The 16,495-nt window shown below is 37.6% G+C and overlaps 1 protein-coding gene across 2 annotated transcripts in view; it reads right to left on the reverse strand.

Annotated features, from left to right (window-relative positions):
• LOC124138908 (diacylglycerol O-acyltransferase 1-like) overlaps window positions 1-16,413 on the reverse strand; it is a 41,509-nt gene extending 25,096 nt beyond the window's left edge. The window contains exons 1-5 of one of the 2 annotated variants that reach the window (XM_046505807.2): window positions 16,251-16,413; window positions 3,197-3,284; window positions 2,460-2,500; window positions 1,604-1,689; window positions 1,071-1,123 (exon numbers count right to left, since the gene is read on the reverse strand). In XM_046505807.2, the coding sequence (XP_046361763.1) occupies window positions 1,071-1,123; window positions 1,604-1,689; window positions 2,460-2,500; window positions 3,197-3,284; window positions 16,251-16,351 (369 nt within the window). In that variant the 5' untranslated portion in view covers window positions 16,352-16,413. Of the gene's footprint in view, window positions 1-1,070; window positions 1,124-1,603; window positions 1,690-2,459; window positions 2,501-3,196; window positions 3,285-15,342; window positions 16,182-16,250 lie in introns of those variants that run through there. The other variant, XM_046505806.2, reaches the window with a different exon arrangement.
• Between the last annotated feature and the right edge of the window lie 82 nt (window positions 16,414-16,495).

The raw sequence follows: 16,495 nt of genomic DNA on the forward strand, positions 1-16,495 counted from the left end.
TCGTTGGGCAAACAATGGCAATTCATCAGTAGTTCGATAAATAGTTACACTCCCAGTTACCACAATCATATAAAAATAGAAATTGAAATATTATTTTTGTATCAATATTACTTATCTCAAACTTACTCATCTTGACTGTACTGACACCTTGACCTGATTCATTGGCCCTGATTGTACAACCAGTAATAATAAAATTCATATCGTGCCCAGCTTAGTATATCCAGTGTATTATATCTCCATTCTATCATGATAAATATCCAGGACCCATTTGCAACCATACCTTCATTATAGAAGCCATCTCTTACCAGCAACTTCCAATTAATCCCGAATTATTTATACATGTACTTAAACAGAATCCCATTTGCATACAAGTGTAATTTGATTCAAAGGCTATTAGGAACAGATTCATCCTAAAGCTAGGGCCGCAAATAAATCTGGGGTATTTATCCAAATGTAACTGAGATAGAAGATAATGGAAATATAATGTACTTTAAGCCAAAAAACATGTATATCTAGTCACAACTAATTTCAGTGATGAAAAAACTTTGATGTAGATAAATATTCGAAGGGAAAAATATACCTGTAACTTGACTTCAAACTTGACAACAAAAAAAGCACAGTAAACTACGGTTATAGCGAACTCAAATGGATCACTAATGTTAGTCTGTTATAACCGTAATTTGTGTACAGCTAATGGTCGGGACCCAAAATTAGGTTCGTAATATCCGTCAGTTTATTATACAAATGTTATAAGCGTGTTCATTATAAATGTATTTTACTGTAACTTTTTAAATAAATTTCAATGTCTGACTAGTGTTTTCTCAGGTAAAAGCAAGTGATTCAGTCAATTCCACGTAATAATCAGAATATTTACAGGCAAAACAATACAAGTTGCAGCAGTATCACAAGGGGTATACATGGTTTATGCATCTTATGCCACAAGCCGGACCCAGGCAGGATACACAGTATTTAAAATTATCATGGGAACCAATCAGGTCTCAACATTCCAACATGGAGGTCAGACAATGTTAATTCAATAATCAAAGCTGTGGAAACCATGTTAAACTTACCTTAGCATGAAGTTTTTCAATGGCAAAAGCAAACAAGATGAACACATTGGTTGCTGAAACAAAAACAAATAATGAGCATTCTTTAACATTACAATTAACTAAAACTTGACTATAAACATTAAAAAATGGAACTATTTTCGTATTTTCATAATAATAAATTCCAGAACTTAAGTCATATGTTGTCTTTCCTTGTTTGTTTGTCTTGTCGTCACACTCAGCAATATTCCAGCTATATGACAGCGGTCTGTAAATAATCGAGTCTGGACAAGACAATCCAGTGATTGTTATCATGAGCATCGATCCAAGCAATTGAGATATGATGACATGTATCAACCAAGTCAGCTCTCTGGGCAAATGCATTATTCACTACACCATGGAGGTGTTTTTTTTATATCAAGGATAGGACAAGCATCCCAGAACATAGTACATCTACATATTAATTCATGATCTTCATGACCAGGAAGCAATTCCAAACATAATTAAAATCATAGCCACATCATTTTTACATAGTTCAATGAACAAGTTCTACTCACATAGCAAAACTATGATATTAGGCCAGTTGTAAGGATCCTTGACGAACAAGTGTAGCCAACTGATTGGGTCTATCAATATCCCGTACCTGAAACACACACATCAATACAACAACTCTTCCACTCCAATGATTCAAGTCCACAGCAAGGTGTACACTGAGTTGAGTAAATCTTGTCATGCATATATGCTAATGTCACATGGTAATAAGGCAAGTGCCTTAAACATGTCAAAATGTCCCTGCTTGATGACTTGATCACTTTTCAATGATAAACTGTTCCTAAGAAACATTATCAAATGCAATGAATACATAAATGTTATAGATTTATAGAATAAAAAGATATTTTAGTCATATGTTATCTTCTGGAGGAATATGTCAAAACTTTTATAACCTGCTATCCACATAGAACACACGCATGTGGCATGTACAATAATATTTGTTTGTTGTTTAACGCTGTCCTCAGCAATATTCCTGCTATATGACCGCAGTCTGTAAATAATCGAGTCTGGATCAGACAATCCAGTGAAAGACATCATGAGCATCGATCCACACAATTGGGATACAATAACATGCATCAACCAAGTGAGCCTGACCACCCAATCCCGTTAGTCGCCTCTTACGACAAGCATAGTTGCCTCTTACGGCAAACATGGGTTGTGGAAGACCTTTTCTACCCTGGATCTTCAAGGGCCGTACAATAATGATGCTAATGGTTTCACCTTTCACTTATGAGCTCTGAGATTAAACTAAAGCCAAAGCAATAAATAAGGGTATTAAATTCATGAAACAGACACACTTTCAATCAAAATCACGAAATCACACTTGTGTCCCCTAAACAAAGGTAAACACTTTATACTTACTTCATGATATTCTCAAGGAACAGTCTTGCATTTGAAAGAACCTAGAAAAAATGGAAAAAGATATTAAGTACAAAGCTACAATCACTCACTCACTACCTGACCCATCAAGAGCATCTACAATCACTCACTACCTGACCTATCAAGAGCATCTACAATCACTCACTACCTGACCTATCAAGAACATCTACAATCACTCACTACCTGACCCATCAAGAACATCTACAATCACTCACTACCTGACCTATCAAGAGCATCTACAATCACTCACTACCTGACCTATCAAGAACATCTACAATCACTCACTACCTGACCCATCAAGAACATCTACAATCACTCACTACCTGACCAATCAAGAACATCTACAATCACTCACTACCTGACCCATCAAGAGTATCTACAATCACTCACTACCTGACCTATCAAGAACATCTACAATCACTCACTACCTGACCTATCAAGAACATCTACAATCACTCACTACCTGACCTATCAAGAACATCTACAATCACTCACTACCTGACCCATCAAGAGCATCTACAATCACTCACTACCTGACCCATCAAGAACATCTACAATCACTCACTACCTGACCCATCAAGAGCATCTACAATCACTCACTACCTGACCTATCAAGAACATCTACAATCACTCACTACCTGACCCATCAAGAGCATCTACAATCACTCACTACCTGATCCATCAAGAACCCCCCCTCATTCTCCCCCTCCCTCACTCACCAGCAGGATGAGACAGAGGTTGAGGAGGCCCCGGTAGTTGGTGAACCCACTCGATGTGCTGAACAACGAATCTGCATTTTGGTGAATCCTGAAAACACAACACAAGAACCTCAAAATATTATACATTGGACATTTTATCATGTAACCATGGTAACAGGAGATACTAATCTTAAGTGTGTGAGTTGGGTTTAACACCGCTTTGAACAATATTCCAGTTCTATCATGGCATGTCTGCTTTTACGAGGGAGGAGAGCCCAAAGTGATGCAGGTCTCAGACGTTTACCACTACGGTGAAACCCATGAGCACGGGCATGGTGCTGACAAATCTAGAAACATAATCGGTGCGAACCAAGATTCTAACCCAAAATCATGGGTTTCTGGCATGCCCAAAGGACGCAACACTAAGATACTAATCTTGAAAACATGCCATTTTCAATATGTTCAATGTATATCATGTATATCATACAGTTTTCATCATTGACAACCAGTGCATAATTGTCATTTCAGGATGGACCCGTGAAGATCTGGGTCAAAATTTCTTCAGCAACCCATCCTTGCCATAAGAGGTGACTATGCTTGTCGTAAGCGGCAACTAACGGGATCAGGTTGTCAGGCTTGCTGACTTGGTTGATGCATGTCATTGTTTCTTGATGTCAATCTCTGGATTGTCTACCATATATGTCCGCAGATAAGCCAAACTTTTAGGACCAGAAAAAAGATTCTGTAGAAAGGGGTCAGCTTATCCATCTGATGCACTTTCAAGATAGTACTTTTCAGATCGTGATCTGTCAGAAACATCGCCTGAATGACGGTCCCATAGATTACAACTTCCCGAAAGCTTGATGTAAATGCAAAATATCCTGAAGAAACAAAATAAAATGCTGCAAAACACAATTTCTATGACGTTCAAGAAAAAAATTAAACCTTCTCCACAAAAACATGATGGAAGTACAAACTGACAAAACAAGTTACTACATTTACTACTGAATTCATTAGGGTGGGAGAAAGAAAAAACATTACATGTCACATTTTGACTCGTAATAATATCTACATGGAATATTTGTTAAGAAACATAAATGGTATTAGTTTGTGATATGTGACTATGGTCATTACCAGTTCAAACCCAAGATGTTGCTTTGGACATAGGTGATTAAATGCAAAATATTAAGATTTAAAAAGTTCAGTTCATTACCATAATGATTAACATACAAAGAAATAATGATAGTCACTTCAATATACTACACCTATTCCGTCACACCCCACACAAGATGATGGTCAATGTATGGAACTGGGAAGACTGTTGAGAAGGGCTCATTACAGAAGATCAAGTCTTGTGTACCCCCAAAGGGTGTGGGTTGGTTTGCTGATATACTGGGCGAAAAGAAACTGCTCCATGAGGTTGGATAGTTCATTGTTGTCACGGACAGACTGGTCCATACTGAAGTCTCCAGTGATAACAATCCTATACTGATTGAGAGGCAGCTGCTCCAGCAGAGTTTGTTAGTGAATGAGGAGAGTTCTCCTAGATGATGATGGTGCCCTATAGATGACAACAACCAAGAGAGTAATACTGGCCTCACTGTAGCATCCGAGAGCCTCTACAGCAGGAGGTATCTGTAGTTCTGTTGCCTCTCTGTACTGAAGGGCATCTTTGATTACCATAGCTAGTCCATATTGGGAATGCTTCAACAGAACATTGTGACCTGGCATAGGAAAATCATTACCATTGGCAGTCTCATCCGTTCTTGTTTCAGTGAGGCACAACACTTCAAGATGGTGCACAGATATATCAGACGTAAGATCTGTAAAGTGTCTTGGAAGTGATCTTATATTTAAATGCCCAACAGACGTCATGTCCATTGGCAAAGAATAAAGGGGATGTTGCCATGAGAGAATGTCATTGTTCCTCAAGCACTCCATTTCATGTTTTGCTGATTCATTAACAAGTACTTTCTTTTGAGAGAAGTTGCTAAGTTTGAGTCCCTTTCTTGATGGTGAGCGGCTTAACATTGTGTATGTTAACCCTTGTGCCATTGGTGTTCGAGGGGGGAGTGTTAAATCAGCAACAATATATTGGTAAGTACTGCCCTGAGATTTGTGAGTTGTTAAACCAAAAGCTAGCATGCTGGGTATTGTTTTCTTTCAACAGGTACTGGGAATTTTTGTGACAGAAGGAAACGTCCTGTAACGGCACCTACAGCACAAAAGTCATATCAACGTGTGCTGTGAACTGTAAAACATTTCATAGAGAAGTATAGCATCTTATCGCACACTCATCTCTGTCATAATCAATGCAGAAGTAGGGATGAAGGATTTGATAACGAAGTCATTAAACGAAAGTTACCCTCACATACTGACAACTTGGTAGAAGGCATGCACAAAATGCAGTCACACAAAAAAACTTTATTATGACTTATAAGATTCCTTAAACAGGTTAAATGAGTATCAAGTTGAATTTTTTGGCATTTAAAAGAAGAATTCATAAATTCATGTTGCCATGAAAAAAAAATATATATAAATTTCAAAAAAATTTAAATAGTAAAAGGCACCAGTTGAGCATGTACCTGACAGACATGCAGTTTCATGAAACAATATTTAACAATTTCTGAGTTATGCTCCAGAAACGAAACGTGACCAACTTCGTTGGGCGGGGGATAATAAACAACTGAAACAGTGAGAAACTTGTTCTGTTTGCCATTTGCAAAAACATGTGATCAGCTGTTTCCCGTGACGTCACCATCAGTGAACTCTGTGATTGCTTCCTGTTTCGCACTGAGCACTGATAATAACGGGGCTGATTGGTATTGTTATGTTGTTTACATAAACACTTTCAAGTTGTGTTGGTGCTTAGCAGTAAATTCCTTTGTTTTCGAGAGATCAGTTTAATAAACTGGAGAAGCCTGTGAGTAAGTGATGGTTATTCAATGTGTTCATAGTTTATTTAACGCAATTGGATTAACATACAATAGTGGCGGCAATGTTTGATGTTAAACTGAACCAAATTGGTGAGTTACTGCATAGGGGTAAAAAATTGGTATATTTTTACTGACTGACATTCTCATGATGAGTTTGGAACAAACATCATGCTTACGATGCTGCATTCAAAACTGCGAGTCGTCGCTCTAGCTGAGACATTTTCTCAGGGGTTCATAATTCTATATACACGGATTCACAAATGGCGCTTTGTTGTTGATGGCATCATAAGGATCATTAAGAGGTTAAAAAAAGACAACAGAAACAGCTTCCCACGTTAGGGGAGTGGATGACTGGTTTGTTAAATCTATATTTGAAATTATGACTTTTTCAATATAATTACAACGTTTTTCAACTTATATTATTGAATATCTGCAAGTACCGGTACAGTCTTTCAGTAAGACTTCGCGATGTGTCTTTGCCTTTCACTTCCTGGTTCGGCTTATCTACAGGCTATATCATATTCGACTATATTTCAATGGTCAAGTTTATCTACAGGGTCGGCATATCTGCAGTCATATAAGGTAGTCCAGACTCGATTATTTACAGACCGCTGTCACATAGCCAAATTATTGCTGAGTGCAATGTTAAACAACAAACAAACAAACATGTCAGGATTAGCTACCAGTCTTATGTAATCACTAACTGTAAAAAGTGGCCATTAATTATGACTAATATTTTAACATAGAATCACCAACAGGATTCAGGAAATTGCTTTTGCATTTGGCCAAACTCTTCCCACTATCTTCCTTCCTCCCACACATGTCAGTATGTTCTTATCATGGTAATGCCTTTCCAAACTTTCAAACCTCGAAGAAACACAGACTCCTTCTTATGTCCTCAACATATTTCTCTTCAAAATTAGGAAGATGACAAGACTGAAATGGATTAATGTTTCAGCGCTGCATTCAATTGACTGTTCGCTTATTTTCAAGCCTTTATTTGTAAGTAGTTGTGCAGCCTTATAATTATTGACAAACCAATATATATTTCTAACACAATCCCAATTTCTGAAAGTATAAATTGAACCTTTCGAACCTCCATTCAAAATAACAAATCTTGTAAACAATATCTTGCGCCTGTACCTTGGAGACCTTGACCTTGAAGGAGAAAAACAGGTTTGGCCTTGCTGTGCTTATCAATAAATTCAGTGATTGCAAGGGGTAACACTGTTGCACTGACAGACAAAGTAGACATTGAATGGTTGGCTTATCAGACAATTCACGTAAGCACAGATCATACATTTTATTTCTGGAATAGCCCTGTGACACCACGGCAATATTTCAGCTAAACGATGGCAGGGGGTGACATAAGAAATAGGCTTCACACATTGTACCCAGGTGGGGGGTGAAACCTGTGCCAAGGGCAATGACACATAAACTCATAGGTTACACAATCACTCTGTGCATCATGCACATTGTCAGGGTCCAAAATTCCTTGTATGAACTATTATAGCACCACTGGTATAGTTGGAATCACAAAGGTACCATTAAAATTAGTTCCAGGTTCATGAAGGGCTCACATAGAGCTGCTTCTAACAGTATTCCAGTTATGTCGCGGCATGTCATCTTAATGTGGGAGGAAAGCCCCAAGTGATGCAGGTCTTAGACGTTTACCACTTCGGTGAAACCCACGAGCACAGGTATGGTGCTGACAAACCTAGAAACATAATCGGGGCAAACCAGGATTCGAACCCACAATCATAGGTATCTGGCATGCCCAAGGGATGCAACTCTGCAACTTAGACAACTGGGCCACCTGTGCCCCTCTTAATTCCTTGTGATGATGCACTTTATACAAAGCCAGTGATAAATGTTCTTTCGCAAATGTAAACTGGATACTCATGTAAAATGAAGATATGAACACATTCATGTACAGTATGATTCAACTGGATATGTAGTCAACAATTATTTAAATTGTTAACAAAGACACACTCAAAGTTGCTGTCAGCATAACTGTTAACTATTATCTTTTTTAAATATTGTGTTGAGCCAAATTTCATTAATATCTTCACATGTATCCAATTTAATGACATTCTGAACAAAAATTGACCATTTAATGGCCACATATATAGCTATTTTAATCTTGCAGCTGTGGAGGCCATATTGAAGATTGGATTATAACCTCTTGAACAAATTGTATGTGAAGTTTCAGCTTCATGGGGCAGTGGTTTCTGAGATGGTGATGTTTGCAACACATGCCGATGCTGGACAAACAGGCCATGACATAAGCTCACTCGACTTTCAGTCAGGGGTGCCAAAAATCCTAGTATTCAGAAACTAAACTAAACAAGATGTTATCAATCTGAATGAAAAGAAAGAGTTTTCTGAACTACAACTGCTTATTATCTAGGTCATGGTGACATTCACTAAGTTTCAACATGTAGAAGATAGATCAAGAGAATTATTTCTCGTCATGTTGGTGGCACAACTAAATTGCAACGGGCACACCTAAATACTTTTGTCAGCGTCCTATTGCACACTTGAAACACAAACCATTTCAATCCCTGCTTGTATGATTACACTGTATACAAACATTGACTTTTGCATTCATTAAGACTTTCAAACTTCCCTATTCAAACATCTACTCTAAATATACATGACACACGTTCATTCATTTCACTGGTAAGTAATGCAAATAGCCTGACTGATGACCTGAGTATTTGTATTGCATATTTCACTGGTATAAATATATGTTACAAAAGCATGTAGACAAAAAAACATCTTTTCCACTAATTGAATGTCGCAATGACTGCTATGGTTACAGTAACACCATGGGCTGTATTTACGATGGCCTTGACCATGTTGACATGGCTATAAATACACTCTGATTCATGTTAAGCCTTGACATGCGCCCGCTTACATGCACAATCTGACAGGATACAGATATTATTCCTGATCACTGGGGGTTTAACTTGCCATGAAATTCAACAGCCTGATATATTTTCATATTCAGCCATCTTAATTTGACCTTGCAGCTGAACATGCTGAATAGTAACATAGTATCGTTGCCTCAACTTTCACATTCCTGAAAACTTTTCTCTTTTTTTTTTAGTTTAATGCTGCACTCAGCAATATTCCAGCTATATGACAGAGGTCTGTAAATAATCGAGTTTGGACCAGGCAATAGAGTGCTTTACATCTACAGTCCGTTTGACTCCAAATGAGAACGATGAATTGCAAAATAACTCGAAATCCAGAAAAGTGTATGCAACATCAATACGGTACTTCACCATGAATACCCTGTACCCAACAAAATCTGAATTTTGTTTATTTTAAGACCCATGACGGATGAAGTGGATTTTATGGCCATAATTTTGCTTATAATAATATTGAACAAAATGATGCAGTGAACATTTTATGTTTTTTTTTGTAAAAAATGGTAAACAAGATTATGCAATAAAAAAACCCAGAAATTTCCTTACAACAAAGTCCAAGAATAAAAATTACCTAATGATAAAAGTCACAGCTCAAAATATGCAAAACAATCATTAAATGTTATTTTGCATGCCACCTACTTGCTATATGATACAAAAGGCTGAATAATGGGCTGACATTGTCAATCCCTTCTCTGGACACGAGAGACTGAAGGTCCAGGGATGGACATGAACATTCACACTGTACAATCCTGAACACCCACAGGTGACACATGTAGTGAATCTATCATTTCAAGCAATAAAAATGTATTTTCAACTAAACATATTTCTGTGACAATGAGATATATCTGGTGACCACCATCAAACCAGATCAAAGCACAAAAAGGGTCAATTATCAAACATTATGATGTCATGACTCCGTTCAGATCGGCTCACTGACTTGTATGGATTTTTACAAGAATGCAACTAGCTGATCAGATAGCGAGATTCTTTACCAAGTAATGACAAAATATTGCTGACTGAAGTAAAGAAACAAATAACCAAAAACAAACAATTTTAAATTAGATTAAATCTGAACCACATCAGGTGTTTTAGATGTAATGGATAATATCATAGCATGAGACACTAGCATTGCCCTTGTACTATGAACATACATTCTCAATTCTTGAAATAACCATAGAACCTGTAGAGACTTCTAAGATAAGGTTTTCTAAAGTATGTCCCTTTTGTTTTGTTTGTTTGTTTGTTGTTTAACGCCGCACTCAGCAATCATGGCAATATTCCAGCTATATGACGGCGGTCTGTAAATAATCGAGTCTGGACCAGACAATCCAGTGATTGACATCATGAGCATCGATCCACAAAATTGGGATAAGATGACATGCATCAACCAAGTCAGTGAGTCTGACCACCAGATCCCGTTAGTCGCCTCTTAACACAAGCATAGGCGCCTTTTACGGCAAGCATGGGTTGCTGAAGACCTATTCTACCCCGGATCTTCACAGACATGTCCTCCTTGTAACATGTGGACAAGTGAACTATGTAAAATTGGTCAAATACCTTGAATACAAACACAAATTTAATTAATTCCCCTTGACATGGTTCTGTTGGGAGATTCATCATAATGATAAAGTGGGGGTGAAACAGTCAGCTGGCCATAACTATAAGGTTAAGTCTTGAACCCCAAATACTTCATCATGTTGTGTTCTATCTCTCAAACCATAGTGCATGAACCTGAACATTATACCTGCTTCAAGCTTAGCATGACCCCCATGTTGGAAGTCACTGACCTTGCTGACCCTTGACCTATTATCATGACCCATTTGCAAAAGAACAAGGTCAGCAATTTCTACAGCTTGGGTAGGCCTGGCCAACAGATGAAAAGATTCACGATTCAGACCCCTGGACAAACAAAAGCAGAGCTATTGATTCTGTTGACCAGGCTGTGACCAGCCCTGGAGTATATCGGGGAACCTGGCTTCTGCCATGTCAAATACAGATTACTGATTTCCATGCTGAATATTAATAAGTTCACATGTTATTGTTTGGAGTTTATATACAAGTATTGCATTTTAATAAATATAGTGATACACACCAGAGTGAACAACCAATACAAGTGGTAGAATTTGCATGGAACAACAATGTTAATGTTACTTGATAAGGTTGATATTGAAAACTATAGCATGAAATATAAAAAGCTAAGCCACGTATATGAACACAACGTACTCATTGTATATCATGATACATACAGTATGGTGAATGACAAATAACTGCACATTATCATGACATACAGCATGGTGAATGACAAATAACTGCCTGTTATCATGACATACAGTATGTTGAATGACAAATAACTGCCTGTTATCATGATATACAGTATGTTGAATGACAAATAACTGCCTGTTGTCATGACATACAGTATGTTGAATGACAAATAACTGCCTGTTGTCATGACATACAGTATGTTGAATGACAAATAACTGCCTGTTGTCATGACATACAGTATGTTGAATGACAAATAACTGCCCGTTGTCTTGACATACAGTATGGTGAATGACAAATAACTGCCTGTTGTCATGATATACAGTATGGTGAATGACAAATAACTGCCTGTTGTCATGACATACAGTATGGTGAATGACAAATAACTTCCTGTTATCATTCTATACAGTATGGTGAATGACAAATAACTGCCCGTTGTCTTGACATACAGTATGTTGAATGACAAATAACTGCCTGTTGTCATGACATACAGTATGTTGAATGACAAATAACTGCCTGTTGTCATGACATACAGTATGTTGAATGACAAATAACTGCCTGTTGTCATGACATACAGTATGTTGAATGACAAATAACTGCCTGTTGTCATGACATACAGTATGTTGAATGACAAATAACTGCCCGCTGTCATGACATACAGTATGTTGAATGACAAATAACTGCCCGCTGTCTTGACATACAGTATGGTGAATGACAAATAACTTCCTGTTATCATTCTATACAGTATGGTGAATGACAAATAACTGCCTGTTATCATTCTATACAGTATGGTGAATGACAAATAACCGCCTGTTATCATGTTCATAACCGGGATGAAAACCTTTCCCCAAAAGAACAAGCTAAGAGAGCATGTGGCCTTCTATCAAGCTACCACTAAACTAGCTGAACATTTTGCTTGCCATAGGCTAGAGATAATTTCAAACACTGATATCTACCAACACACCATCCACAACAATCAATATGACACATGACAAACTATCTAGAAATACCCTCTGCTGAACCCCCAATTAAATTTGCAGCTAAAGTAACTCAGTGAACCAACAATGTAGTATCTCCCTGTGTCATGAGTCAGTACCATCAACAGGAAGGCTTCACTGCGACATCACAAACTGATTGTTGGTCTCGGTCAGGGTCAGGGTGACCAACAGTGGAGGCATGCACAAGTCATCCCAGATACTGCAGGGTTCGAAATTCCTTGTACATGTAATAAAAGTGACAAGGCACTGTTAAACAAGAAAACAGTGTCATCACTATCCCCCTGCCATGGGGCACATTACAATTTTGTTTGTTCCTATAATAGTGAATACAAACTATAAAAAAAGAATCCTATAAAGCCATAAGAAGAGACAGGCACTTATGCCGCTTTATGTCATTGGAAAAAAATATTAAATGTGACAGAAATAACTCAGTCTTGATAAGAATGTCTTAGATACTTGAGAAAACTTGTCTCCAAGGCACACACTATGTACCAAGTATAATAACACGGATCAAAGGCCATAACTCTTTAACAATGGATTTACAGGACCAATTTTCGAACTGAGTCTTGACAAGTATCTCTTAGAAAAGCATGAAAACTTTCATTCATGCAACTTCAGCACTTTCTGAGAAAACTTGTCCCTATTGCACACACTATGCACAAAGTAAAATAATTTCGCGTTCAAGATTATTGCACATATTTAGTGGCGTGTGAGCGTGTGTGTGTGTTTCTGCTTCTGCTCACAATGACTAGTTTGAACTAATGCTGGTCTTATAGTAATAGCCCACTGAAATTCCATGCCTCAGTTTAACATGGATACTCCATACAAACACAGTATACTAACTCTGGGTTTTATCCCCTCAATGAAATGCCAGGCAGGGTAACAACAGGTACCACCTTTCAACATTTTTTGGTATGACACGGTTATGGATCGAACCACTAACCTTCCGCTGTGCAGGCAAATAATCTATCCACCAGACAACAGAGGCAGTCCTTAGAACTCAGTCTCAATGAAAAGGAAGAAGGAAAACTTTCTAAGATACAGCCGGAAAACTTTCTAAGATACAGCCGCTTATTATTTAGGTCATGGTGCAATAGGAACTGCCATTCAATGAGTTTCAATCAATCACAATTTTTTTCATTGATGCAAACTTTACAGCAAGTTCATTCATCCTGATATATTTGTGTACGGTTTATCATTCAGATGGAGTTTTGTAACACTCTCGTCAGTCAGTCTGTTTGACATGTTTCTTGTATAGCATGTTTAGTGAATCAATAAGCTTAACGCTTGTTGTTATAACAATGTGCAATGGTGTTAATCACACATTAACATGGTTAATGCACCACTGATTGATGTTGAGTATTGATCCAGTGCCTGCGACAACCAACACAGAGGTTTGCTAATCTGAAAGAAAAGGTGTACTGTACGTGCTGTAGTGACAGCACCTTTTTGTTCTCCACTGATGGTGACTGACACATGAGTTGACTAGTTCCCTGACTGCTTACTCATGAAAGAAAATATTGTCATTGTTGTCACAGAGTTGTAACATTACTTTGTCACATCGGTTAATTCGTTGCACAGAATTTGTAACTTGCATGAATTCTATATGATGTCAACCACTACTAGAGATGTAACCAGTGCTCCTGAAATACCTTGCAGCACTGTCACATGGTGTTAGTATGCTAGATTTGCTAACATGGTTACCACCACAACTTACTGTGTGATAAATAATCATGTATGAAAACGGGCTGGGTAACATGTTTGAGACATGCCCAGTTGCTAACACAAGACATGATCCATCATGATCCTCATCAATATCCAGTCTCAGCAGGCATCACTGGTTGTTATCGATCAGCTAGGTTGAAACATGCATGGACATTGTGGAACGTATTACATTTAGGCATGTTTGCAAAGACTTGAGTTTAGTGACACCAAATCATAACTAGGGAGGTATTTTCATTTTTCATCAAGTGGAAAACCATAAAGAAATTGCAATTGTTCCATGCCATCACGACCATGTCATGATGTAACAACATTAAAGAAAACACCACTTACACTGGTTACCATGGTTACTAAACATTAACAACACTCCAAAATCCCATTTCTAATTCCAGAAAAGTAACAATTACACAGGTATTTACTACTGTATATCAGCTAATAACAAATTCTGAAAATGATCCTTCATGATCATATCAACTATGATCAAATTGATATCACCATATGAGGAATAATCATCACTACTAGTACTACCACGATTGATTTGTTAGATAACAAATTCAGTGATAGTATATTGTTTTTATAAGTGGGTTTTAAGGGGAACTTCATGCAGCCTACATTATGTAAATCAAACATTATGAAACATGAAATCTAACAAAGGGATATTGGTATTCACCAACATGATAAAAATCCCTCACTGATATATGTAAGTTGCCTAGTAAGATGTACATTTGCCTACCTCACATATCCGACTCAGCATAAGCATGATAAGGATCATGTGAAGTGAACATATTAAAGTTGGTTCATGAACCAATCTTTGGAGGATTTCCAAATTTTATCAAAGTGCAAACAAACGCTTAAACTTTCATGTTATCAGATTTTTGCTTATAAACTTTTACTTCATAGTTGACAACCGTGTTTTTATAAAAAATAAAACTACTTTATTACTTACCCTTGACAGTACATTTTTAAAAATGATGATATTGTATGACACCTGGAGCGGTATTAATATACAAATATAATGTACAAATCTTTACTCTTTTACCAATCTAGAATCACACATTTTGTGTAATATATATGTTTAAAACAACTAAAAACTACCCTCATCCCCAAGTACCTGAAAACTTAAAAAACAGTTAAACAGTTAAGTGTTTATCAGTTTATACAGACGGATGAAATAAACTCCTGCACTTTCAATAAGATCACTAGGCAAACTGTCACAAGACTTTCAGATGATTTCATCAACAAAACCTAATTCAAGAACTTTAAGTGCCCTATTATCATGATTATAGCAAAACAATCTACAGCAAAATTAAACTCACTCATGAGGCCTTTTTTCCCCTTTTTCAGTCACAAAATACTCTGGTTCAAAGCACCAGCCTGGAAGGTTCCTTCCCCAAAAACCTTGTGGCATGTGTGGTCCGTGTTTTGGACAGTTATTTGTAGGAGTTGTTAACTTGTCAGAAACATGTCCATCCAAATTGTCTGAATCTTGTTTTGTCTTTGCTTGCTTTGATTTTCTTTTCCTTGTTCTGTTGTTACTGGTAACAGTTTTACTCTTCACCTCATCGTCATTACCACTGGTATTGCACAAACATTCACTGATTTCATCTGTTGATTCATTCTGTAAATAATCTTTTGACACTTGGCAATTAAGATTTCTACCATTGGAAATGGTATTGGAATTGGCGCAATAACCATTCGCTGCTGCCATCTTGAGCACCTTAAATCATTGACGTTGTTGTGTCAAATGATAAAACACGTCGAGATCAAAACATCCTTGTCACCTGTTGTAATACAGGAGTACAAATGGCGATGATTGCCGCACTGCACAACTGTCACGTAGAGCCAGGGGTGATTGATGAAATACCAATTGAATGCGGCTCAACAGCATATGAAATGAGTCGCCATGTCGAGCTAGAACCGTTCCAAACACCAACGCATGTCATTCAGCCGAGGGTCCACTCCCATAAGAACACAATGCCAAGTGATAATGCCGCCCAATGCGCTACTCTCACGTGTGACCGGAGACATGCAGCACCTGTGCTGTTTATATTAGCCGCTGGAGAGAATGTTATTTTTAACTCCGGCTACACGTGGGTTAGGCATGAATGCTTCAGGTTGACGGAATGATAAGAACGTGACGCTCACCTTGTGACCCGGAAGTAAACAATGTGAACTCAAGCGAAGAAGAGTTTGTACTTTGACATCTAATATGTAAAATACTTACGGATTCTCTAGACGTGTATAACGGGTTTTTCTTTCAACTTCTGATGATTCTGGAACTTTATTTACACTTGTCGATCGCCGTAGCCTTGCCTTGGTTGCCATCTCTTCTGTTGTTAACCAGAGTAAAGCGGAAGACAGCCTTCTCGGAAATGACGTCAAATTCACACCGCTTGCAACAAAAACAACAGATAAACACATTAAATAACTCACATGACTCTAGTTTAAGGGACAAATTGAGATTTTGGC

The sequence above is a fragment of the Haliotis rufescens genome, unplaced genomic scaffold, assembly GCF_023055435.1.
Source record: "Haliotis rufescens isolate VD_foot unplaced genomic scaffold, xgHalRufe1.0.p SCAF_19, whole genome shotgun sequence".
NCBI lineage: Eukaryota > Metazoa > Mollusca > Gastropoda > Lepetellida > Haliotidae > Haliotis > Haliotis rufescens.